General features: G+C 46.3%; 1 protein-coding gene across 1 annotated transcript; it reads right to left on the bottom strand.

Moving 5' to 3' along the window:
* Positions 1–362: 362 nt before the first annotated feature.
* TBL3 (transducin beta like 3) lies at positions 363–25,910 on the bottom strand. The gene is made up of 22 exons (XM_081887392.1): positions 25,772–25,910; positions 25,130–25,181; positions 24,930–25,025; positions 24,408–24,455; positions 23,766–23,907; positions 23,228–23,312; positions 21,543–21,713; positions 20,333–20,408; positions 19,491–19,587; positions 18,299–18,507; positions 17,855–17,996; positions 17,623–17,681; positions 16,533–16,636; positions 13,008–13,659; positions 11,659–11,889; positions 10,100–10,170; positions 7,358–7,514; positions 3,254–3,312; positions 2,370–2,473; positions 1,853–1,924; positions 1,287–1,445; positions 363–689 (listed from the first exon to the last, which is right to left on the bottom strand). The coding sequence occupies exons 1-22, from the start codon at positions 25,807–25,809 to the stop codon at positions 574–576; spliced, it is 2,940 nt and encodes a 979-aa protein (XP_081743518.1). The 5' UTR covers positions 25,810–25,910; the 3' UTR covers positions 363–573.

The following is a 25,910-nucleotide window of genomic DNA, read 5'->3' as shown; positions in this document are numbered from 1 at the left end:
TCTGTTCCACTGCAAGTGTTATGTGGTGGGCCGGGCTGTTGACAACTCTTCTTGCACCTCCTCTTTTTTTGCTGCCCATGGCCTGAAAGGCAACCGTGACCCACGGTTTGCCTCACACAGAGCCAAGGGCACAGCACTGCTTATCACCTTTGCTTAAGGCTCTTTGTGAAGCTAATTGAACTTCAACTCCTCACAGACACCTCATAATCTCCAGACCGCCCCACCTAGTGTTGGGCTGCCTCTTTTATAGCCATAATGTTGTCCTCTGGGCAATCCCCACTTGCTTTCCCGTCTTCTGATATGGCCTCTAGTGGTCAGGGCCACTGCCTAGAATGGAGTATTATTTCATTCTGAAAACTCAGTATGCTAAATAAATTTATTTCATTTTTAAAGGGGATGGGAAAGGGATGTATGTAGGAAGACACTCTCGGGAGATTTATGCCTTTACAAAATGAAAAACGTACATTTGTGGGGGTTTTTTTTACAAACCAATTCAACATATTCCACCGGTGAGAGCGGTGCCAACTTGGCAGGAGTGTCCAGCTCTTCTGCCCTGCATGCCGCTGGCACCCATCATGTGTCCATCTCCTCGTCCCACTTGGCGGCGTCAGGCAGCTTCATGTTTTGCCACATGAAATCGAGGAACATGGAGGCCTGCAGTAACCGGCCCAGCCTCTGGAAGTGCCGTTCTGCAGAAAGAGAGAGGCAGGGGGAGGAATGAAAGTTGCCTGTTCCTGCCGCATCAGCAGCTGCTCCCTTCCACGTTCATGGCATTCAAACTGCGTTCTGAGCTCATCAAGGGATGTGCCATAAGAAGATCAAGTAACAGTGGACCAGAGAAGGGCCTTGGCTCAGTGGCAGAACATCTGTGTTGTATGCAGAAGGTCCCAGGTCTAATCCTTTGCAATCCCACCTGGAAGCCCTGCTGCACCCACTCAACAATCTGCATTTTAGGATGAGTCATGGTGTAGTGCAGTGGCTGGAATACTGGATTAGAACTGCAGGGACCCAGGGAAAAATCCCTTGCGCAGATGTTTAGCTCACTGGGTGACCTTGGGCCAGTCTCTCTCTCTCTCTCTCTCTCTCTCTCTCTCTCTCTCTCTCTCTCTCTCTCTCTCTGGATAACCTACTTCACAGGGTTGTTGTGAGGACAAAATTGGGTTGGGGGAGAGGGAACAATGTACAGATCCCTGGAGGAAAGGCAGGATATGAACCCGTAACTGAAGATACAAACACGGGATGAAGCCTGGGGTGGTATGGGGAGAAGTATTCAAAAGGTCACTTGCCTGTGTATGGTAGGAGAGACTCCACAGCTGCTTTGATCCCTTCGTATTGCAAGAGGCTCTCTGGCGTCTCATGCTTGAGGAGGGTTTCCACCACTGCCTGAGCCTCGAGGTAGTTCCGCGAGTTTGTGTTCCACGTGATGGAAAACCTCAGCACAGCCTCTGGAAGAAGGGGTTTGGGGACGACACGTCAGGAAGGAGTGCAAGTTGCAGGCTGCGTGGCCACCTTGAACCAACTCACCTCTCTTGCAAAGCGTGGCCAGGTCTGGGCACACATCTGACCTGCGCCTTTCTTTAAGGTAGGGAAGCAGATCCAACACCCCTCCCCACCTAGTAGAAAAGCAGCTTGCGGTGTTGGTGGGAGGTTTTGAATCAGAAAAATGCCAGGAGGGCGCAGGGTCAAGCAACCTCTCCTCTCACCCGTCTTTCTTCTTAAACTCGCAACTTTCCCATGGCTGTTATTCAAAAGGACAAAAAAAGACTTTGCAAAAGGGCACCTGCTGGGTAATTGTTAAGTTCAGTACACCCCCCCCCCCTTTAGAGGTCGTCCCTGCAGCATACCAACTAACCTTTCTGGTCTTTCCGAAGCTTCAGGAGGTTCTTTTCCAAGTCTTCTTTTCCATTAGCCTCCTTAAGAATAGCTAAGAAGAACAACGAACAGTCAATCACTAATAAATCTCGGGTGGGTGGGTGGGTGTAGAAGAGGGGTTAAGGAGTGGTTTCACAATCAGTCCCACTTTCCCAGGAAACTCTGAGAAATGTAGCTCTGGGAGTGGAATGAGTATAGGCCAATGTGGCCTGGTTGCCAGAGTGTCAGCACAGGACCTGGGAGAGACCAGGGTTCAAATCTCCCATTTGGCCATGAAGCTCACCAGGTGACAGGAGGTATTAAAGAGGTATGACATTGCTATAAATGTATAGGGGAGACGGGGCCTTGGAAGTAAGCCCCATGGAACTCTCTGTGAACAGAATCATGTTGCAAGGCTGAGTGAAAGCAACAGAGTGGGGCTCAAAAAGGTTTCTTCAGGGCGCAGCCAAGACTTAAGGGAAATCTCCCTTAATGTTCTTTGTTATCAAGAACCTTACCCTTGATCACCGACAACACCGTGTGTGGCCGGTCCAAGGAGATTGCCAAGCCCAGTGCTTTCAGGTACTTCTTCTTATGCAGCAAGTTAGACAGCTGCTGCTCTCTGAAAACACAAAGCAAGAATGAGAGGGTGCTGGATCACAGCTGGAATTTGAAAAGAGCATGTTTCTAGCTGCTGTGACGGCAGAGAAAAGCTAAAATGGCAAATGCTGTATTTGATGAAGACAGACCAGGAGATGAAGGCCATGAAGGCCTCATGGTGGATCCCTTCCATTCCCAGGCATGCCGCTTTCTTTTGCTCCCTGGGCCACCTGGATGGACCTTACCCTGCTACTACCCTGTTTTGCAATCTGGATGGAGCCTGGAACACAACGCAGATGGAAATCTCATTCTTTGACAGCCCTCTGTGCAAGCAGCTGACCCCCTACTGTAAAACCCTCATGGGAAGGATGGGCAGGGCCATCTTGGGTCCCATCTAGTATCTGGCATGCTGCCAGTGCCTGTGACACCCCCCAGGGTACCTTGCAAGGGTGGTCCCTCCAGGTGGTCACTGAGGTCAGTCTCTCAACTAGCCCAGATTTCCCACTTTCAAATACTTGATGCCACCACTTATAGAGAAAAGTGAGATTCTCCAGGAGTGTCTTGCCCAGCAATAGCATCCCACTATCAGCATTGATGCTGGGAAGGACGAGGCAGCTAGGGCTGATGGGAGTTGTAGTCCAAAACATTTGGAGGGCAGCAGGAAAGGCTGCTGTAGCCACTCGCTACTTCAGTGCTCTTATTTATATGTGTGCACTTTTATGGGACAGATGGCCATCTTTGGGGAGCCTCCCCCCACAATCAATCCCCAGCCCAATTGCAGATGTTGCCCCAAGATACTCACTTCAGAATCTGCTCTTCCTGCTTCACTTGTTCCTCTTCAAGCTCAATTTGAGTGACATCCTATTAACATACAGAAACACAAAAAAGGGAAGGAACAGAAGAAGAAGAAAAAATGGCAAAATGGAATGGCTGATGCCTCGGAAAATGCAACTTCTGAAACTCCTGTGGGATTCCCCCTCAGTTTTAGAACTGAAAGAGCCACCCACGCGGTCATGTTTTCAGGTGTTACCCTCGTCCCACCAGGCAATAGAAAGGTATGCTGTCAAATTGACTCATGAAAATTAAACATACATACTCAAGTCCTTTACAGAATTTGCGTAGTTTTTTTTAGAGAGATATTTTAGATTTTAAATGTAGAACCCGGCTATTACCAAAAAGATAACCCACAAAATTTGTGTGATGAAAGACACAGAACCAGTAGAACAAGTTTATGCAATCTGGTGGGACTTTATATTTTACATTTCAAACAATGACCTGTACGACTCCTTACCTCCACCTAAGTAAGAAATATGACTCTCCTAATTTATGTGTAAGTTTAATATTCATACATACAGTTGTATTTACCACCATTGTATAAGCATCTCCTTTAATGACTTTTTGTGCTCTTGTGGTGAAAAATAAAACAATTTAAAAATAAAATGTAATTATTGCTTTTTACCAAAATAGGGCGATATTCAGTTAAGTTATACCCAGGGTAGACCCACTGAAAGCAATGGACAAGCCTCTTAAATCCATTGATTTTTCAAGGGATCTACTTAGAGTACAATTAATGTTGACTATCACTGGCAACAGGGAACCAGAAAGATGAATTATCTCTAATCTCTTTGGGGGGAATGATGTCAGTCCATGGGAGAACTGACTATGACATTGCTCCCTCCGCCCTGGGGAGCCCTCTTCCCCCTCCATCTGCTCCAATGGGAGGTTAAGTGTCAAGAACTCTGAAGTGTGGGCACATCAGTCCCCACCAAGAAGAGGGAGCTTCCTGCTGGACCCAGGCACCAGCCTTAAGGAGAAATCTTGGGCTAGAGGAACAAAACTCCTAAAGGAGAATGCTGTAATGTCAGCAAACTTCAGGCTGTACATGGTTTTATTTAGGCCCGATTAAATTTCTATTGATGTTACCGTGCATCCATTTCATACGGATTTGTAGTTCCCTTTGTTAAACTCTTATTTAGTCAGATGACTAGATTCAAAGAAACGAATCTGAATTACATTGTTTGCGAAAAGCAAAATGAAACAAAGTTGTTTGATCATGCAGGTTGTTTAAGGGATGCAAGTTTTCAGCAGGCGAACAGAATTTGCCTGCACCTAGAAGGCTTCCTTCACCTGCTACACCAAAAGGTGAAAATATCCATTAAGAACAACCTTACCCAAGCTTTCGCACTTGACAGCAGTGCCCACTACCACGGCTGACATTTGCATTTGTACCAGAGCCCTAGGCAAAAGCTTTTAGAGCAAAATTGTTCTGTTAAAAGGCAAGGGTGGGGAACCCATGCCTGGTGGGTCAAATTTGACCTGGGGCAAGTTCCAGTCTGGCCTGTTATGTCATCCTTCACAAGTCATGGTCACCAGCCCCCTTACGCCCCAGGTGCAGGGCAGGTACAGCCACAACAACACTGGGACGACTGGGAGGATAAAGGGAGCTCCTGATTGTTCCATTGCTGGGGCAAGGTGCTGATGGGTTTCATTAAAACCACGACTAAAAAGGAATGGGAAAACTCTGTTTTAGCAGCTGCTTCAATGCAAAATTTGGCAGGTAGGTTATGCCACCCACCCGTCGAAGCTGCCCTGCAGAGGCAGGGACGATTGAATATCTGCTAAAAAGCTTCCATAACTCTGTGCTAAAGGCATCAGGGCAGAAATCGGCAAAGATTTCTCTTACTCCAACCTGTTTTGGACTGTAACTTTCACCAGCCCCCAGCCACACAGGAAACGCAAGCTGATACTTTTTTGAAGGCAATGACACCCAAACATGCATGGAGCTTGAATCAATTGTGCCTTGAAACTTCCAAATCCATCTGTTAAGTACCCAAGTGTGAAACCGTTGGTCAGTTTTCAACGGCTGGCAAGAACTAAGTCACAACAGCTTTGTTGAACACAAAAGAGGATCTGTGTGGGTGGTTCCATCTAAAGAAAGCACGGCTTGAAACATCAGTGCTACCCAAACACAGTTGATTGATATACCTGGCTTTACCAGCACTGGTGTGCGGTAGGGAGCTGAGGAGCTTAAAGAAACTATGAAAGTTCCTTTTGGGAAAACAAACCAGAGTTATGCTCCTCTTGAAAGGAGCCTCATCCTGAAAAGAGAGGCTTATTTGATTGCCAAGACCATCATTTGGAATCGAGGTTTGCAACCAGTTTTACTGGTTACGCTTCCTCTGAAAAATAAGGCACACAGATTGTGGGAACTCCTGGACCCAGTAAGGTTTCTTTAAAAAAAAAAAAAAAGCTTTTATGGTGCTTGTTCCATTGCTTTGTGTTTTAAGAAGACAAGCACATAAGAAAAGCCTGTTAGATCTGACCAATGGTCATCTACTCAACATCCTGTTCTCAAAGTGGCTGCCCCAATAGGAAACCTGGGAGCAGAAACTGAGCCCAAGAGCCCTCTCCCCTCCTGCGGTTTCCAGAAACGGGCATTCAGAAGCATTACTGCTTCCAACCATGGCGGCAGAGCACAGCCATTGTGGATAGTAGTCGTCACATGACAGCCTTATCTACCATGAATTTGTCCAGTTCTCTCTCTTTTAAGCCTGCCCTAAAATGAAGTCAGAAATGTATGTTAAGTAAAATAAATGAATAGCTGCACGTAGTTATTGTATGATAATGGTTTCTGAAGGATAACTGGAATACATATATTTACTAGAACAAGATCCAATATCAGCATCACTGGACACCTTACCTTGAAAGAAAGGAAGGAAGGAAGTTTTAAGAAATCATGAAAGCAGGAAGCTAAAGGACAGAACCTCTCCCTGGCAAGGCAGGCAAAGGAACTGAAGTGGAGCTAGAGGAACAAGTTTAAATTTTCTAGGTCACATGATCCATCCCTGGCAGTGGGGGCATTAACACATGGCTGCCTTGGAGGCCTGAATCTTAGCTTAAACTCAGAAGCACGACTAAGGCAACGTCCGCATTACACATTTAGAGCACTATGGTACCACCTTAAACAGTCATTGTTTTTCTCAAAGGACCCTGGGAGCTGTAGTCTGTTAAGGGTGCTGAGACCCCGTTCCCTTCAAGGAGCTACAATTCCCAGAGTTGCCTGAGAAGAGGGATGGGTGGTTAAAGACCCTTCTCTGCCCAAAGCCCTGGACAGCTGTTCCCCATCAGTGCAGGCAACATTGGGCTGGTTGTACTGACGATCAGACTGTGCATAAGGCAGATTCCTACGCTCACATTAACCTGGACATTTTCATCACTCCTAAATTATTTAGTGAGATCCTCAAGGAGCGTGTAGGATAATAATTCTGAATCGTCTCGCCACCACACAATGACAGATGCCCGTAGCTACTCTAATCAAATGGCACTCAAAATGCATATGAAATGGCACAAACCAGGGGTGGCTGGTATCCACTGAGACTGCCAGAGCAGAAGGCACAGGGACCAATATTATGTGGTGCCAGAGGCAATGACAGACAAAGCCAACTAATACTAGTTGTGTCCTCCTCCTCCTTGCTGACTTCAGCAAGGGCAACAGTGAGACTAAGGAGGGAGAGGCCGACAGCCAGGGCCACTTGCTGGAATGGTTGTAAGAAGGCAGGCAGGTGGAAGCTGGCTGAGGACAGACTGAGGTTGGTGGAGCAGCAGCCTATTGGCCATCACGGACCAGCTTCCACTGGCACAAACTCATAAACTGATGGACTTGGTTCACTGAAGAAACGGACAAGCAGTATTGACTGACTCTGTTCAAAAATGGCACCCGTTTATTACAGATCGGAACCAATACCAGGCCACAGGAAAGGTGGATCGTTCTGCGTTTCCACGAAGGGCACTAGCGAATTTTGATCAAGACGACGAGGTAGAGGGTGAAGAAGAAGAAAAAGAACATAAAGCAAATAAGCCAGATTATAATGGTGGTCTTTAGGTCAGGCATTTGTGTCGGTTGTACCTTCCACAGCAAGACCCTGGAATCGGCGGAGCCGGTCACCAGTGCGTTGTCTCTCCTATTGGCGTGTAGGCCCAACACCTTATCATCATGAGCGTCGAAGGTCTTCACACAAACGTTGTTGTTGATCGTCCAAAGTTTCATAAGGCCATCTGCTCCACTTTGGGGGAAGGAGGAGAAGAGGCAAGGAGAGACTAATGTCATTTATTGGCGTCCACCAGGAAGAAGGGCAGGATATAAACTCAATAAACAAAACAAATCATTGTATATATGAAGTGTTATATTTGCTTTCGTAGTGTTATATATATATATATATATATATATATATATATATATATATATATATATGCAGGTTTTGGTGTCCTCGGGTGTCTTCCCGTGTAAAAGTTGGGGTGTCTAGGCGACGTTTCGACGAGGTCTCACTCGTCATCTTCAGGCTGGTGCTTTCGGCTTCTTGTTACTGGAACAGAGCAGGATCTCAGTGTTTGAGTTCCTATAAATACTGTTGAGGGGGTGTGGTGTATAGCCTCCAATGTTCTGGGCAGAGAGGAAGTTCCCAGGCTAGTGTGCCTTTTCTTCTTTTGTTCCTTAATTACTTGAGGGATATCTTGAGTGATTTCTTGAGTGATATCCTGAGTACCACTTAGGTGGGTCATTAGGTGTGGATTAGTTGCTAAAGTCTTTGTGTCTTGACCTCTTGAACTTTGTGAAGAGTTTTTCTGAGAAGATGGCTGTACTGCACTTAGTTGTGCTCTGGCTTGGCTTCGTGTATAGGGGCGAGCTGTGGTTTTGTGGCCTGTGTCAGCCAGATCTGTGTAGGGATTGCAGGGGGGTGCAGCATCCGGAGGTGCCACCATGGTTTGGCTACTGGATGGTGTCTGTAATTTATCTGTGGAGAGGGTCTGGGTTTGGGTCTGGTGTGGTTGATTGGTGATGGCGTTCTGTGTGCCTCTGGATCTGGTGTCAGTTTTTGTGGGGAGGGCTAATTTCCAGATGTCTGGCAAGCGGGATGTGTCGTCACGCTTGTTCATGTTGTGAGGGTGTTTCTCTATCTCGATGGCTTCCATGATTATTCTCTTGTGGTGATGTTCCATGTTAAAGAGCAATTTGGAATCTGCAAAATTAATTTCGTGTCCTGTTTCTTTCATGTGTTGGAAAAGAGAGGAAGTTTTTTCTTCTTTTTTGACGGCATTCTTGTGTTCTGCGATACGTGCATTTATTCGTCTGTTTGTTTGTCCAATGTACGTGGCTGGGCAGACTTTGCAGGGTATTTCATAGACCCCTTGGTTTTCCAACTGGATTTTATCCTTGGGGTTTCTGAGGATATTGGCTATTTTTTGGTTGGTGCAAAAGGCTGTTTTGATATTGTGTTTATGGAGGATTTTGCTAATTTTATCTGTAGTGCCCTTGATATAAGGAAGGAGGGCCATGCCATTGTTTTCTTCTGTGTCTTGGTTTTTGGGGGGTGTTTCTTTTTGGATTAGCTTCGTAACCCTGTTTTGCTGGTATCCATTGGCAATTAACACATTTGAGAGATTCTGTAATTGCCAATGGATACCAGCAAAACAGTACCCTGCAAAGTCTGCCCAGCCACGTACATTGGACAAACAAACAGACGAATAAATGCACGTATCGCAGAACACAAGAATGCCGTCAAAAAAGAAGAAAAAACTTCCTCTCTTTTCCAACACATGAAAGAAACAGGACACGAAATTAATTTTGCAGATTCCAAATTGCTCTTTAACATGGAACATCACCACAAGAGAATAATCATGGAAGCCATCGAGATAGAGAAACACCCTCACAACATGAACAAGCGTGACGACACATCCCGCTTGCCAGACATCTGGAAATTAGCCCTCCCCACAAAAACTGACACCAGATCCAGAGGCACACAGAACGCTATCACCAATCAACCACACCAGACCCAAACCCAGACCCTCTCCACAGATAAATTACAGACACCATCCAGTAGCCAAACCATGGTGGCACCTCCGGATGCTGCACCCCCCTGCAATCCCTACACAGATCTGGCTGACACAGGCCACAAAACCACAGCTCGCCCCTATACACGAAGCCAAGCCAGAGCACAACTAAGTGCAGTACAGCCATCTTCTCAGAAAAACTCTTCACAAAGTTCAAGAGGTCAAGACACAAAGACTTTAGCAACTAATCCACACCTAATGACCCACCTAAGTGGTACTCAGGATATCACTCAAGAAATCACTCAAGATATCCCTCAAGTAATTAAGGAACAAAAGAAGAAAAGGCACACTAGCCTGGGAACTTCCTCTCTGCCCAGAACATTGGAGGCTATACACCACACCCCCTCAACAGTATTTATAGGAACTCAAACACTGAGATCCTGCTCTGTTCCAGTAACAAGAAGCCGAAAGCACCAGCCTGAAGATGACGAGTGAGACCTCGTCGAAACGTCGCCTAGACACCCCAACTTTTACACGGGAAGACACCCGAGGACACCAAAACCTATATATATATATATATATATATATATATATATATATATATATATATATGAGAGATATATGGAGTATTTGTAGTGCCTCATCACAACTCTGGATTGTGGAGGCAATGGCAGAGCAGAGCAAGCAGGGGCACAGCCCCTAGTATTTAATATAAATCTCTAAGCACAATGACAGGAAACAATTTTGTTTTCCTCAGAGGTTGACCACCTAGCCCATCAGCCTGAGCAAAATGCCACCACCCTTTCCACAGAAGACATACCTGCTCAGCACCTGCCCCCCTCCACTCACAAAAATGATCTTCAGCACAGGGGCTTCGTGACCTTCGAAAGTCTGGAGAGAGAAGGAAGAGGGAGAAGCAAGCATGAGCAGGTAGAAAGAATGTTATGACAGCAATGAAGTTGCTCCTGCTGTTATACATTTATTTATAAAATTTATACGCCTTCCTTCCTCTCAAGGAGCCTAGGGTGGCAACCATGTCAATACAATTAAAACTTCTAAAAACTCCTAAATGCAATCACCTATTCTCAAAACTAATAATTTCAGGGGTGCCAGAGACATGTCTTTCAGCCATTAAATGCCGGGGGGGGGGGAAGGAATGTTTTTAAATTTCTCCAAAACGATAATGAGGGAGACTGACGCACTTCACCAGGGAAGGCATTCCACAAATGGGGACTCACCACCCAGAAGGCTCCGTCATGAGTTACTGCCAACCAGGCAGCCCCCAGATTACATATCCATTCAAATGTCTACATATTTGAGTCGGAAAACGTTTGTCCACTGAATAGCTTGATAGGATGCTACGTAAACATTCCTGAACAGGAGGGGGAAGTGCATGGGATACAAAATCTACCCGGTTTATTCTGAATCCTGAACAACCTCAGTTTTCATCAAGAATGGAGCCTACTATTCCAGTCACTGGGAGTTTAACTACTGACTTGACCAGAATGGAGACTGCTCCTATAGAAAGCTGTTCATTAAAACAAGAGAGGGGGCTGAATGGGGTTTCTGGTGGTCAACACATCTTATTTGTTTTATTTTTTACTGATACACATACTGATTTAGTACTCCTAAATCAAGAAGGGAAAAACTTGCATAAGATCAGTGTAACACCAAAGCTAGAAATGTAAAAAGGCAAGGATCAGAAGAGAGGCAAACACAGAACTGGGCCATATGGCAGGAACTGCCGTGTAAAACTAAACACAGAAGACGTGTGCTTAGCATGCAAAGGAACATGCAGGGAACTCCACAACATAGGTGCCGCTATGCCAAATGCCCCAGGGCTTGTGGCTGCCAAATGGAGGTCCTATGGGACAGTTTGCAATGCTTCTCCAGCAGATCTCAAAGAACAGGAAGGTACTGCATGCAGAAAGGCTGACCCCAAGTCATTTAGGGCTTTATACACTACCAGGAATACCTTCAATTTGGCCAGTGCACAATTGCCTTATTTTCTGCACAGAGGCAACACCTCTTCTCACAGTGGCCAACCAGATGCCCCAGTGGAGAACGCTGAAGCACAACCCAAGCACAACAGCCCACTCCCTGCCTGAGGTTTCCAGCAACTAATATTCAGAAGCATCACTGCCTCCAACAGTGGAGGTAGAATATAGCCATTGTGACTCGTAGCTACTGATAGCACTATCCTCCCATGAAAATTAATGGCCCTATTTATCCTCCTTTTGCCATTCCTTAAACCTCTTACGCGCCAGATGCAGTTAGCCATATATTATTTCTAACCATTTAATCTAAATTACAGGAAGTTCAAGGCTCCTAAACTTCTGGCCAATGAAAAATAATGGCTAGGTGTTAAAGATAGGGTACCTTTAGACAGCTAAAATCCTGCAGACTCCAGAGTTTCACAGTGCCATCTGCAGAAGAGGTGGCTAGGATCCGATCCACCGGTGAGAACTGCACACACCAGATGCCTCGTTTGTGTCCAACAAAGGTTCCCAATTGCTCACAATTGTCGGAGGTCCACAGCTTGGCCGTCTTGTCCTGGGATGCTGTAGCGATCAGCTTGTCATTCGGAGAAACCGCCACACTATTTACATCCTTAACACACAAAAACAGAGAGAGGTCTTCTGGTGCTGAATTCTCTTGCAAGCTGAGGAATTGCAAGTTATTCAGAATTCCAGACTTCTTAATAGCCAGGAACACCAACAAGACATATTACTGGTTTTTACATGTTAAAAATAAGTATTTTTTATAAGTTGGGTAACTGCTCTGCAACACATCACAGCACTATCTGTATGGCTGCCTGATTCTGACCTGATGCAGGAATGATGTCGCTAAACTCATACTCGTGAGTTTGCCATGGGACCTGTGCGCTTCCTCCCCACCCCCTCTTGTACATGAATTTGGACTAACCATAGCTAGCATTATGGCCATTCCAATGTTAATAATAACCATGGTTTGCAAACCCAGCCCCTACTGTGTTGGTGATGTTTTCCCAGTGGCACAATAGGTCAGTGCATCTGACTGTTAACCAGAAGATAGGTGGTTTAAGCCCACCCAGGGATGACTGTGGGCAGGATTCCTACATTGCAGGGGGTTGGACTGGATGACCCTCGGGGTCCCTTCCAACTCTACAATTCTATTATTAACACTTATTTAAAGGTGGTCCCGTCCCCCCCGCTACAAGCACAGAAGGTTCATAAACCTCCCTGCTCACCCAAAATGAAGCTAACCATGGTTGGAGTCAACATGAGCATGATGGTCAGTGCCAGAAAAGGGATAGGGAAAATTCATGGACAAGAGGAATGGAGTGAGAAACTGGCATGCTCCTGATCTCCCACCCACGGCCTGAAGGCGGGAAATTTATTAAATTTTCTCCAGGCCTGAGCGGCTGCATTCTCCACCTTGCAACAAATATTCTTCAGACAAGGCAACAAATCTCAAGAAGTGGACTAACCCCACTTTTTGCGTAAAACCCAGCCCAACATATTTTTAGATGTTCTAAATATATTTTTGTTTCGTTTTTAGTTGTGTATTGCTGTTTGTTGCCTTGGGCTCCATTAGGAGGAAGGGCAGAACAACAAGAACAGAAGTTCACCTCACATTTTTAAACAACTGGTATTATCTATTAGATAAGCATTTCCAGAGCTGTGGAGGGAGAAGGTCATCTCACTCTCCAAGCTCCAAAGGACCGCGAAACTCTGCCACTGCCTGACCTTGTGGTGGGGTGTCGTCGTCACTGTGGCTTCAAGAGCTACGGGTTCTTCAGGAGTCGTGGGAGATTCAGTAATTTTGACATTTTTGGCACTTTTTGAGCTGGCGCTTTTAAAGAGAGCAGTTTTGGCATCAGGTGTGGTAGAGGTTTTGGTGGCAGTTGTAGCAGTTGTGGCGGCAGTTGTAGCAGTTGTGGAGGCAGTTGTGGCAGCAGTTGTGGTTGCAGTTGTACCAGTTGTGGCGGCAGCTGTGGTTGCAGTTGTGGCTGCAGTTGTAGCAGCAGCTGTGGTTGCAGTTGTGGCAGCAGTTGTGGTTGCAGCTGTAGCAGCAGTTGTGGTTGCAGCTGTAGCAGCAGTTGTGGTTGCAGCTGCAGCAGCAGTTGTGGTTGCAGTTGTAGCAGCAGTTGTGGTGGCAGGGGCAGCAGGAGGGGGAGCAGGATTTGTGACTGGAGGGGCCGTGGGAGGGGGAGCAGGCTTTGTGACTGGAGGGGCAGGAGGAGGGGGAGCAGGCTTTGTGACTGGAGGGGCAGCAGGTTGGAGGACAGGATTTGTGGTGGGAGCGGCTGTAGGTTCCCTGGCAGTGATGTACTCGGGGATACTCCACACTTTCATCGTATTGTCTTTGCTGGCTGTGACCACAAAGTTCTCTTTCATCCTGGAAAGAAGCGGAGGGGAAGGGGGGTGGGGAGAGTGAATGAGATTAAAAGGAAGGAAGGTCAGAAGCAACAGAGCCACCACTAATTGCTGCACCTGTGCAGAGAACAAACCTGCCTTGAGCCCCTCAACATAAACTCATTGTAAACTCAGACATAATTCATATGACAGCTGTTTAGCCTAAACAGCGCTACTGAAAAACAGGAGAGAAGGGCACCAGCTTCCTTAGGAGAAACCCAGGATTTGCAGACGTGGGGGGGGGGACCCTAAAAAGGAAGCCAGGAAGAAACATAGGGAGCTGCCCTATACTAAGTCAGACCATAGGTACACCCAGCTTAGTACTGTCCACACTGACTGGCAGCAGCTCTATACAGCCAGGAGCTATTCCTGCCCCCCTTGAAGTCTGGTAGTGCATTTCCTTATATAGAGACAAATCCTTGGTCCATCTAGCTCATTACTGCCTGCACTGACTGGCAGCAGCTTTTCAAGGTTCTCTTCCTGCCCTACCTGGAGATGCCATTAGGAGCCTGGGACCTTCTGCATGCAAAGCAGATGCCCTACCACTCAGATATGCTCTACCACAAAAAAATAAACTTCAATGTAGAGTTGGAAGGGACCACCAGGGTCATCCAGTACAACTCCCTGCAATGCAGGAAACTTTCCCCCCAATGTAGGACTCAAATGCACAACCCTGAGATTAAGAGTCTAATGCTCTACCAACTGAGCTATCTCATACAGATCACGGACTGTTGAGTGGGATGGAGGCCAACCCCCCCAAAAAGAGAAGGGAAAATCTCTTGTTTTTTAAAGAACCATGTATTCAAATATTTCTGTTCATTTAATTTGGGAGCTGATCCTGCTAGCTGTAGTGTAGCCACAACTATTGCTCTTCGAATGAAATGATTAAAAAGAGGGGGGAAAGCAACAGATTTTGGACATCAAAGGGGAACCTCAGCAACAAAATAATTTCTAAGGCTTTCCAGCACTGCTCGTTATCTCTGACCCGACAACCAGTTCAAAGCTGCGTCAACGCGAAATTAAGGAATCTGCTCCTCTTGATCTCTGCTCTTTCATCTGCCTTGAGAAATGGCAGGGTGCAAACTGATGCTTCAGACAGGGAGATCTAAGGAGAAGTGCTTCTGCACACACACAGGTCTGCAGACCATTGCCGCACCCTCCTCCCTGCCTATTTGCAGCTCTGGAGTGCGGGGTGGGGATGCCTTTTGGGATGCCTAAGGCCCAGCCAAAGCAAAGGCTGGGATGGAGAACGCTTGCAGCACTGGGCCTACATTGATCACCCTCTCTTGGGATTCAGAGGCGTGCAGTGGAATCAATAACACCTGCAGGCAGCCACCTGCACTGCTCAGCTCACCTGTATCACCCCATTGTTTGAGCTGCTGGGAAGGCGAACCCTGGGTACTGTAAAGTGCACCAAAGAGGGGAATGAAAAAGAGGAAGGAAAGCAAGAAGGAAAAAGGAAGTGAAGAGAGGCCAGAAGAGGTGGGGATGGTGGTGCTGGAAAAACAGCATTTTTAAGGACTTGGCCGAAGAATGTTACGCTCATGTTTGGGATAGCAGTCACTTCAGCAGAGGGACACACCAAGAGGGGTGGTGAGGGAAGGGAACAGTCAGATAAGTCAACTAAACACTTCCAATCAGTAGGATGGCAGGTGTCACATAAGAGCACCTTTGATAGCCTTTCCCAAGCAGCTGTCGAATCCTCTTTTAAAGTCGCAATGGTCACATCCACTTCATATATTTAAAGCACACTGCTTCCCTCCCCACCAAGTATCCTGGGAACTATAATTTATCTCTCAATGAAGCTGCACTTTCCAGAAAGCTTATTTATAAAAAATACTTATGTACGCTATTTATGTAAGATAAAGGTAAAGGGACCCCTGACCATTAGGTCCAGTCGTGAGTGCTCATCTCGCTTTACTGGCTGAGAGAGCCAGCATACAGCTTCCGGGTCATGTGGCCAGCATGACTAAGCCACTTCTGGTGAACCAGAGCAGCGCACGGAAATGCCATTTACTTTCCTGCCGGAGCGGTACCTATTTATCTACTTGCACTTTGACATGCTTTTGAACTACTAGGTTGGCAGGAGCAGGGACCAAGCAACGGGAGCTCACCCCATTGCAGGGATTCAAACCGCCAACCTTCTGATCAGCAAGTCCTAGGCTCTGTGGTTTAACCCACAGCGCCACCCGCGTTCCGCTATTTATGTACCATGGTTTAAAACAATTATAAATAAAACCATACCATAAAAAACATTTGAAAATGTCAAAATCCGAAATCAGCTAACTGTTACAGAAAAGTGCATTCTTAATTGTCTGCACCAGCTTGACAGTATACAAAAGTTTCTAGAAGGCGTTTAGAAGTTGAAATGGCACCTGTTGAATCTCTACTGGCAGAGCAGTCCTTGGCAAACTACAGTTCCCAGGATTCTTTAATGTGCTTTCAATGCAAGTTGCGGATGTGACATAGAGCCCCCCTCCCACCTCAGGCCAGCGTGAACTTTTTTCACACCTTTCCCAAAAATTTCAGGGACTGGGTGTCTGCACGAAGTGTTTGGGTGCACATGATGATGGCAGAGGATGCAACTGTTACACATTTCCAACCCTGAATGGTTGAAAGGGAGAGGTGGTGAATGCTTGCATAGCAGGCAAGCTTCATGCCAGGTCTTTGGAGGCCCTGGAAACCAACACCGAAGGAAAGAAAACCCCAAACATAGCAGCTGGAGGAGATTTTCTACTCAGAGTAGAAAAGAGCCCCAACCTGCCGCTGGAGAAGAAAAAGCTCTGCTACGTAAACACACCAAGAAACTCAAGAGAGGCTGGGGAGGAGGCAGGGAACGGATTCTGTTGTTGTTACCTGGAGCAAGAGAGAGCACCCACTCCTTGGGTATGGCCCAGGCCCTGGGCGACGCAGAAGACATTACCGTGGTCATTCATCCGCCAAATCCTGATGCTTTTATCCTGGAAGTGGAAGAGGTGGAGGATGGGTTAGAAGAGGGTGGGGAAGCTTTCTCAGCCTGGGGGCCACAATCCCTTCTGGGCAACTTGCTGGGGGCCACATGCCAGTGGTGGATGGGGCCAGAGGCAAAAGTGGTCAGACCAACAACTGAACAGCAGGCTAGTACCTACATGACCCCCCTTCTCTGTATTCTCCAACCAGGCAAACACGAGACATCATCAGAACTCAAGGACACATTCCAGTCAGGCAAAAACACTCAGGAGAGTACAGAGCAGGGTTGGTGCAAGATGTGGCCCGGAGAGGGGATGCTGTATGCATGGGCTGCAAAAGCAAGATGTACTAAGAAGGAAAACAATTCCCTGCAGAAACCACAGCACAAGCAACTTGCTGAAACTGTCCTGAGATGTGGAAAATCAGGAGGGAGGCCCTGCATGAGACCAGCAATTTCAGTGCTGGCGGGGGGGGGGGGGGGCAGAGGAGAGGAAAGGAAGACACGAAGTTGGGGAATGCATCCGTTCAGAGCTCCTGCAGAGCTCCTTCAAAGCCGAGTCTATGCATAGCGGCCTTGAAACAATGCCCCCATTTATCCAGCGTTTAGATCGTCCACATACTTCAGATGCTTCCTGAGCTAAAATTGAGTTTGAAAGTCTGCAGCCAAGACCTTAAATGTCACGCCAGCATCAGAACAGCAGCAGGATAATTAAGCTAAATGGTGATTAAAGAGCAGGAAGTGCTTGGGCCAGTTTCCTTGTTACGGAAGGGTCTCTTTAGCGCTGGCTTAGCCAATCCAGAGGCCCGCATCCTGTGCATTAACTGCACATGGAAAAGTTCCTTTCTGTGCTTGAAGAGGGCTCTGCAGCATAAGTAACACAGAGACCCAGGCTGTTTAAGGATGAACCTCAGGCCTGGAGCCCACCCCCCAAAAAACCACCCACTTGAATTAATGCACAATGAATTAAAAATAAATGAATCCCAACTGGGAAATTACCTTCGCACAGCTGGCAAACAACCTCCCCTTTCGGAAGACATCCAAGGCAAGAACGATATCTGCAAGAAAGAAGGCCGGCGTGATGTGCTGTTGCCACACTGAACTGGCAAACAATTAACAGGACAAGGCAGCCCTGGGACCAAACACCCTATATAATATTTATCAGCCAAATTTTGCATCAACCGCAGCCCCTGAGAAAGGCATCCCAGTGGAGGAGCTTCTTGCCACCTACCTGTGTGGCCATGCAGGATCTGGCAGTTAGATGTCACCAGCTCAAAGACCTTCAGCTGGGGGCTGTTGGTGGCCACAACCACATGGGAGTCTCTGGGGCCCAGGAACCTGACATCCAAAACCTCTCCATTGTAACCTGCAAACTGAAGAGCAAGAGTCAAGCTGGATGGGTTAGCATACCTGTTTTGCATGCAGAGGGTCCCAGTTCCAGTCCCTTGCATCTCCTGGTAGGGACAGGAGCCTGAAACTCTGCCCTTACCAGTTAGCTGATTTCGAACAGTGTGTGGGGAGGTGGATTACGTTCCAGGGGTTTGAACACAAACCCCTGGAACTGCTCCAATGAAGGAGGGACCGCCACCGTCCGAGGTTGACCAATAACTTATGTTACGGCAACTCTGAAATATTGTAAATCTTAAAAATCAATAATAATTAAGAAGCGGATTACCTGCTTCCTGAGCTCAAGGGTCTGTGCATCATACATGCAGATGTTGCGTTCCGAGTTCACGGTGACAATTTGGCTTTTCATGGGCACCAGGACGCAATGCATGAGGCTCTGCAGCCCGTCCTCCTGATCCACGCATGCTGCCGGGAGGCAGGGCAAGGACTGGCTGTGAACGCAGGTGGCTGACGCCGCATCCCAGACTCGGAGGATCCCTAACACACAGCACACAACACATCAGCATCATCAAATAACTTGCAAAGATGGGCAAGGTTTGAGGCAAATGGGGGCCTCTTGTAATGGAGTGGGGGATGTAGCCCAAGTAGCTGTGGCCAACCTGGTGCCCCTCCTTATGTTTTGAACTACAATTCCCATTAGCACCTGGGCAGCTTGGCCAGACTGTTTTAAAAAGCTGAACTGAACTGGGGTTGGTTATTTGTTTCTTCTTTGTTTGTCACATTGAATTTGTTTGGGGAAAGTAGACGAGATAGGGAAATTGTTACAGAAAAAAATATTGCGTAGGCGAGGAAAGACTTTGCAACCCACACCTTGGTTTATATCCTGAGCAGTTCTGTGAGCTCTGGCATGGACTGCAGCGGGCTGGGAACCTTGGCTTCTGTTTGCAAAACATAGCTGGGTGGGCAGGTTTCCAGACCTTATGAGAAAACCTTCCAGGATATATCCCTTTTTCCTGGAGGTCAAGTGCCCCAAAGAACTCATTTCTCCAATCCTATGGATACCATTCCCTTGCCCAGTAATTGGCTTTAGGCAATCTCTGTCCTCCAGCAGTCGCGCGCGCACACACGCTTTGCACTTGGTAACAGGAGGAGGAAGGGTGGGACCTGCTCCCTTCCAACTATCTGGATGCAGAGTGGTAGAATGGCAAGAATGCTGCACGACATCCTTGGAGATCCAAGTTGAAATTCCCACTTGAAGCTCATGGGTGACCTTGGGCTGGCCCAAGTCTTTCAGCCTAATCTACCTCACAGGGTTGTTGTGAGGGTAAAAATGCAGTGAGTGAGTGTGTCTGTTGTGTGTGTGTGTGTTAGGAGAGCTATTCCTAATATATCGGAACACAAATTATAAGAAAAAGTCCTGCTTTTACTCTCTTATTTTGTTCCTTACTTCTCCACTGACACATTAAAAAATTGTTTACTGTTTTCTCTGATAAAAACGAGTAAGAAAAAGGTCTACCCACCTTTGCTGCCTGCTGTTACGAAGTGAAGGCTCTCTTTACTCACGCCTAAACACGAGAAATCCCCTTGTTCTGGCAACATGACCACAGATTCAATGCTCTAAGGTGGATAAAGAAGTCAGCAGGAGTCATGAACAGGAAAAGAGTGAGAGACATCCACCCCCCCCAACCAATGCCAGACAGCTCCAGAGGCATTTATTGGGCAGAGAAGTTACTTTTCACACCAGTGTGGCCCTGAAAAAATTCAGCAACATGCAATGCAGGAGACACATGGAATTAGGCTGTATCTCTAGAACAGCTTTTGCCAAACTGGTGCTTGGACTACAATTCCCAGTGGTGGGCTGACTCGGTCAGTCTAACAGCTTGCCAGAATATGGCCAAGTTTTAAGGTTGAAACAAAATTAGGAACGGTGAGCAGTTCAAAATAAAAAACAAAACCCCGGCAGAGTGTGCATGTCATGGTAAACCATGGTTTAACAAGCAAAGTGATTGCTCCTCCCATAGTGCAAGCAGGAGCAGCAAACCAGAGTCACTGGGTTCAAACTGGGGATTGTGGCTTTGCTCAAGTAAACCATGATAGGTAAGCCAAGGTTTTAACTTCATGGTTTGTTTGGAGTGCAGTAATCCCCAGGTCAGATCTTACACTATGGCAGGGATTATGGTTTGTTGCTCCTGGTGGCTAGAGGGGAGGGGTGAAGCGAGAGCCACCTGTGTATTCACTGTAAACCTTGATGTGTGAATATGGCCAACTCTCTTACCCCAACACATCACAGAAAAGAAGAATTCTAGACCAGATCGCCCCTTCCGAGTAAGCAAAGTGGGGGTGGGGGGGGGGAGAACTTCACCTCATAGACAGGGATGGTGCCCTTGGCTTCTCCCTTGTTCAGGTCCCACACAGTGCAGATTTTATCACGGCCGGAGCTGAAATCAAACACAGTGTCACTTTCAGCCCTTTGGAACTAGGTAACTGGAATTGCAGACACAGCACAAGGGTTTCCATGAGACTGGTTTGAAAGGCATTGCAATGAGGCTCAAAACTGCCCATTTACAGGTGAGGAAACTGAGGCAAAGAAGATTTTATGCAACTCCTCTCAGGCTGAGACTTGAAAGCATCTAAGCCTCACACATGGCTTTCTTTGGGCAAGAGGTTTTGTATTGGCTTCAGTTTTCCATAGAGGTGTTCAGTGGGGAGAAACTTTCTTTTCACCTCAGTTTTTCCACTGATTTCAATGGAGACCAACCCAGTCTTTTTCCCCCCTGTTAACTTTATGTGATTTTCCACCCAAATAGTGGGAAATGTGCAGGTTTTGTTCTCAAGACATCATCTTTTCAAAATATCAGGTAGAGGGGACAAACAAAAACAATGAAAAACCAAATGTGCCAAATTCATGTTTGTTCACCCTTTGGTTTTTTTAAAATGGGGTTATATTTACATTACATTTGTATTACAAACAAGTGCACACTCCTAGTTTATACAAACACACGCAATGAAATAAGGTTACATGTTAAAATTACAAGTCTGGTTGGCCTTGCCTAAGCAAAGACATTTTAGCAGACACCGACATAATACAGAAGTGCTTGCTTAACATACTTTACTTAGAATTGTAAATGGTATAATGGTTTTAATTATGTATTATGGTTACTGTATTGTCTTTGCTGTAAACTGATTTGAGTATAAATTTGTAGAAAATGTGGTATATAAATAAACAGATTTTAACAGCAATAACAATAATTATAATTATAACAACAGAAATATCATCAATGGGCAGAGAGAAGGTGTCGTTACATATATGTAGGCACTGTTAACACACTGTTCTGCTGGGTATTTAAACTGTTCTGTTTTGTACCATATATTTTCTTGGAAGGATGGCAGTGTTTGCTTTTGGGATTGCATTGAAAATTTTGCTGGCTAACACCTTTTATTCTAATTCTTGTATATTTGTAGACTGCTTGTATTTTGTAAGCTGCCTTGAAGTGATTTAATGAAACTTAAATGGATTCTGAGCTGCAGAACAGAAAGAAAGCACAGAGGGAGCTCCCCTTCCAGGTTCTCACCTGATGAGCGTCTCATTGTCAGGAGAGAAAGCGAGGGAGGTGACAGAGCTGTAATGGTTTTCTAGCTGAGCGACGCACTCGCTGGACTTCAGGTCCCAAACCCGGATGGTGTTGTCCATGGAAGAAGAGAAGAGCTGTAGCTTAGAAGTGTCTGGGTGGAACTCGACAAGGCTGGGGAAAGAGACAGGCAGGTTAGTGGTGGAGCATATCTTGGGTGTGCAGGAGGCTCCCTCTGGCATATCCAGGTAGGGCTGGAGAGAGAGAAAGAAAGACACTTCTGCTTGGACAGCTGCTGCTAGTAAGTGTGGACAATGCTGAGCTAGATAGACTGAAGGTCTGACTCAATATAAGACAGTGCCCTATGTTTCTAAAGGAAGGAGGTAAAACATCTGCTTTGCATGCAAAAAGTCCCATGCTGAGTCTTCAAGTAGGTCTGGAAATGCCCCCTGCTTGAAACCCTGGAGAGTCACTGCCACTGTGTTTCCCAAACTTGGGTCTCCATCTGTTGTTGCACAATAACTCCCATGATCCCTTGCTAGCAGGACCAATGGCCAGGGATTATGGGAATTGTAGTCCAAAAACAGCTGGAGGCCCCAAGTATGGGAAACACTGATGTAGACAATACTGAGCTAGATGAAGTGGTGGTTTGACTCAGTATAAAGCACCTTTCTATGTTCCACAGCTCAGTGGCAGAGCACCTACTCAGCACGCAGAGGGTCCAAAATTTAATCCCCAATGGCGTCTCCATGTAAGACTGGAAAAAGACCCCTGCCTGAAACCCTACAGAGCCACTACCAGTCAGCACTGCTAACCTGTGGCCCTCCAGATGTTGTTGGACTACAACTCCATCAGCTCTACCCAGCATGGCTAATGTTCAGAGATCATGGAATGTAGTCTAACATATCTGAAATACACAGGTTTCCCATCAATGAAGATGACACTGACTGAGACGGGCCATTGGTCTAATGCACTATAAGGATTCTTTCCTATGTTCATACAGAAGCACAGATGGCGCTATAAAAAATAAGGATAGTGCAAACTATCTGTCTGTGTTTATTTGTTAACTTGGCTTAACAGAGGGGGAAACAAGAAGGATTCAGTTGCTGGGATGGAGAGTAATCTCAGTTGATGAATCCTATTATACAGTGGTACCTCGGTCTATGAACAGCCCTGTTAACGAACTGGAAGTGTTTCTGATCCATGGTGTTCTGGTTAACGAACTTTACCTCGGTCTACAAATGGAAGCTGAACGGTGGAAGGGCACCGAAGGTGGGAGGCCTCAATAGGAAAAGCGCACCTTGGTTTAAGAACGGCTTTGGTTTAAAAACGGACTTCTGGAATGGATTAAGTTTGTAAAACAAGGTACCACTGTATTCTATTGAACTATTCTGCACCAACCAAAGTTGTTCTGTTAATTAGTAACTGGGAAATGAAGCAAATGCTAATCCAACTTTCATCAACCTGGTGACTTTCAGACACTCTGGACTACAAGTCCCACCAGCCCCAGCGGCCATGGCCATACATCAGAACGACATCTATGATCCTACAAGGTTAACACAGATTTAAGGCATAACACACTTTGGTTTTTTTAAGTCTTTGCCACCCTCCTGCAGAAAGTCACAAATTGTTTGGGCTAGTTTTTTCCTATTGCAAAAGAGCACATGGAAAAAGAAAAGTTTCCTTACTGGACAACCCCCGTTGAGCCTTTCAGGTTGTGTGTGCAGTACTGCCTGGGAACATCCCAGACCTTAATAGCGCTGTCACAGCCACCTGGAAGAACAAAAGGGAGAAATGAAGCAGGCACAAAAAGTCAGCCAAATAGGGAGGTCATAATAATAATAATAATAATAATAATAATAATAATAATAATAATAATAAATTTTATTTATATCCCGCCCTCCCCAGCCGAAGCCAGGCTCAGGGCGGCTAACAACAATCAAATAATCAAACAATCAAATAATCCAACATTTCATTATAAACATTAATTAAAATCAAATTGATGGCAACCGTTAAACAAAATTCTGTGCAGGTTGCCAGAGGAGGGAGTCAGGCTGCGCCCTGACCAAAGGCCTGGTGGAACAACTCTGTCTTGCAGGCCCTTAGCTTCGAGCCCAGCTCTAGCTGCAGAGGAATCAATGCTGAGGTGGGGTGAGAGGCGTATTTCTTCCTTCTCCTCAGTCCCATGGAGACTACCTATTCCCTCTGGACAGATGCAACTCGTACCTGTAGCCAACAATGTGGAGCTTGAGTCAAAGGCCATGCTGGCCATGGAGGCTGTGTGCATAGCCTTCCATGTGCGTGTGCATTTATTTTCTGGCCAGTCCCATTGCTTCAGCAGCATCGATCGGCTTCCAGTCACAAGGATCTAACATGGGGGGAAATAACAAGAGGAAATGGTGGAAACAGGTTGGCTAGTAAAGAGAACCACACAGTGGTCTAAAAATCTGGGCATCACAAGTGTATTACATAGGGCACTCTATTCAGGGACTGCTAAACTGTAGCCCTCCAGATGTTGCTGGACTCCAATTCCCATCAGTTCTAGTGAGCCTGATTGGGGATGATGGTACTTGTGGCCCAACATCATCATGAGGGCCACAGGTTCTCCATCCACCCCCTATATAGTGGTCTAGATTCTAGGCACTTTTGCCACATAAACTGAGCCCCTTCAGAGTTGTGGGGCTCCAAAATAAAGAAACTGAGTTTGCATGGCTACCATTAATTTAAAGGTGGTATGTGCAGGAGAATAAAGGTCTACACTGAAAAATGTACAGCTTAATAGGGTGCTTGATTCCATCCATCATCTCACTCTGCCCCCATGTGACCCTCTGTTCTGAATTCTTACTATGCAATTCTGTAATCACTTACTTCATCATCTTTGCTGAGAGCAAATGATGTAATTTCCTCTTCTTCATCCTTGGGAGAGTAAAAAGACAGAAAGAAAAAAGTTTACCATTTAGTAGCAATAACTTTGATATACCTAGTAAGTTTGCTTGCTTTTTGTTGTTTCATAATGAAAATCAGGTTATTTTGCTAATTTCTTTATTTGGAAAGCCAGCCAGGAAATAAAAGCTGAATTTGTGGCTCATCTAAAAATGTGTGGGTTTTTTTGCTCTGTCTTGTTATGGCTCAGAGCTAAACAAACAATTTTTTTACATGCCTACCTACAAGGGAAAGAATGATGCCAAGGAGGAGGAAATGTCACCAGGCAGTGTCACCCCTGGACTACCCAGAAGGCAGGCAGGTGGAGGGGGGTTGAGGGCAGACTGAGGTTAGTGGGGAGTGTATTTGAGAAAGCTTCAAAGGAAGCAGAGGTATGACATCCTTTGAAGATGACCAAGTACACATATTCAGGGATCAAATTAAGGTGGTTACTGTTGTCCTTATTACCTCTTCGATACAGTTAACGACAGTTCCTGTTGCAACGTCCACCACATTCACCTTGTTATCACAAGCACAGAACATATATTCCCCATCCTGGGTCATCTAGAAAACAAACAGATGAGAGTGGAGAAGCCTTTTCTGCACATGATCACAGCAATGTGTGGTAAGCACAGCCAGCATGGTCAAAACCTGGGCTCTGGCATTACCTGAACCCGTCCTCCTTTGTAGAATGGCTCGATTCTCTTGGAGATGGCATAGCTGTGAAAGGACAGAAGGAAAATACCAATTCAGCGAGTTGACAGTTGGCTTTGCTTCAGCTCAGCCATAACAATGGCTCCAAAGCACGGATGACAGAGCAGAACACTCAGGCACCACAGTAACACCAGGTCTTCTCCCAGGGTGCCTAATCCTCAAGCGATAAATATGCAGAGAAGCTATGCAGATCCTAGTCTCACAGGGGAACTGACTGAAAGCCCCACACATTATGCCCAAATGTGTAGGGGCCACTTTTGGATACTTAGTGGAGAAGCACAGGATACTATTCAGGGTGGCATCCAATAAAATAAAATTGAAACAGGATTATTCAAACAGCCCCAGCTGGCAGCGACTCAGTGAGGAAATAAAAATGAAAGGCACTCTGCACATGCTCTGAGAAACCCTTCCCCTTCGATTATGACGTCAGGCACCCCAAGAAAGGACTACAAAAAGCGGGAAGGAGAGTCTAGCGCGTCCAAACAACCGCCCCCTCCGCCCTGTAAGGTACTGCGTTGCCATGACGATAGCACAAGGAAACCCCACCCGAGAGGAAACAGGAAGCATTCTCCATGGCAACCGCTCCCCTTTCTTACTTGGTTTTGAAGGTTACTGAGGAGCTCCGGCTTGCCATGTTCTAACCCCAGGCTGACTTCTTTACCGGTTCGATTCCCTCGCCACTGCCCCCATGCCGACAAACACGTGCTTCCTGTAAGAAACACTTACTTCCGGCGT

Source organism: Podarcis melisellensis (genome assembly GCF_964234715.1).
Source record: "Podarcis melisellensis genome assembly, chromosome: 14".
Taxonomy (NCBI): Eukaryota; Metazoa; Chordata; class Lepidosauria; order Squamata; family Lacertidae; genus Podarcis; species Podarcis melisellensis.
Note: the sequence above shows the minus strand (reverse complement) of the source record. Positions and strands in the feature narration are given on the sequence as shown.

Bases quoted from the DNA above. Each gene is read 5' to 3' on its own strand.
- TBL3 (XM_081887392.1), bottom strand. From the start codon at position 25,809: ATGGCAAGCCGGAGCTCCTCAGTAACCTTCAAAACCAA. The intron at 24,456-24,929 runs GTAATAAGGACA...TACTCTCCCAAG, and splicing joins TCGTTAACTGTATCGAAGAG to GATGAAGAAGAGGAAATTAC. The intron at 1,446-1,852 runs GTTAGTTGGTAT...CCCTTCTTCCAG, and splicing joins GCTTCGGAAAGACCAGAAAG to AGGCTGTGCTGAGGTTTTCC.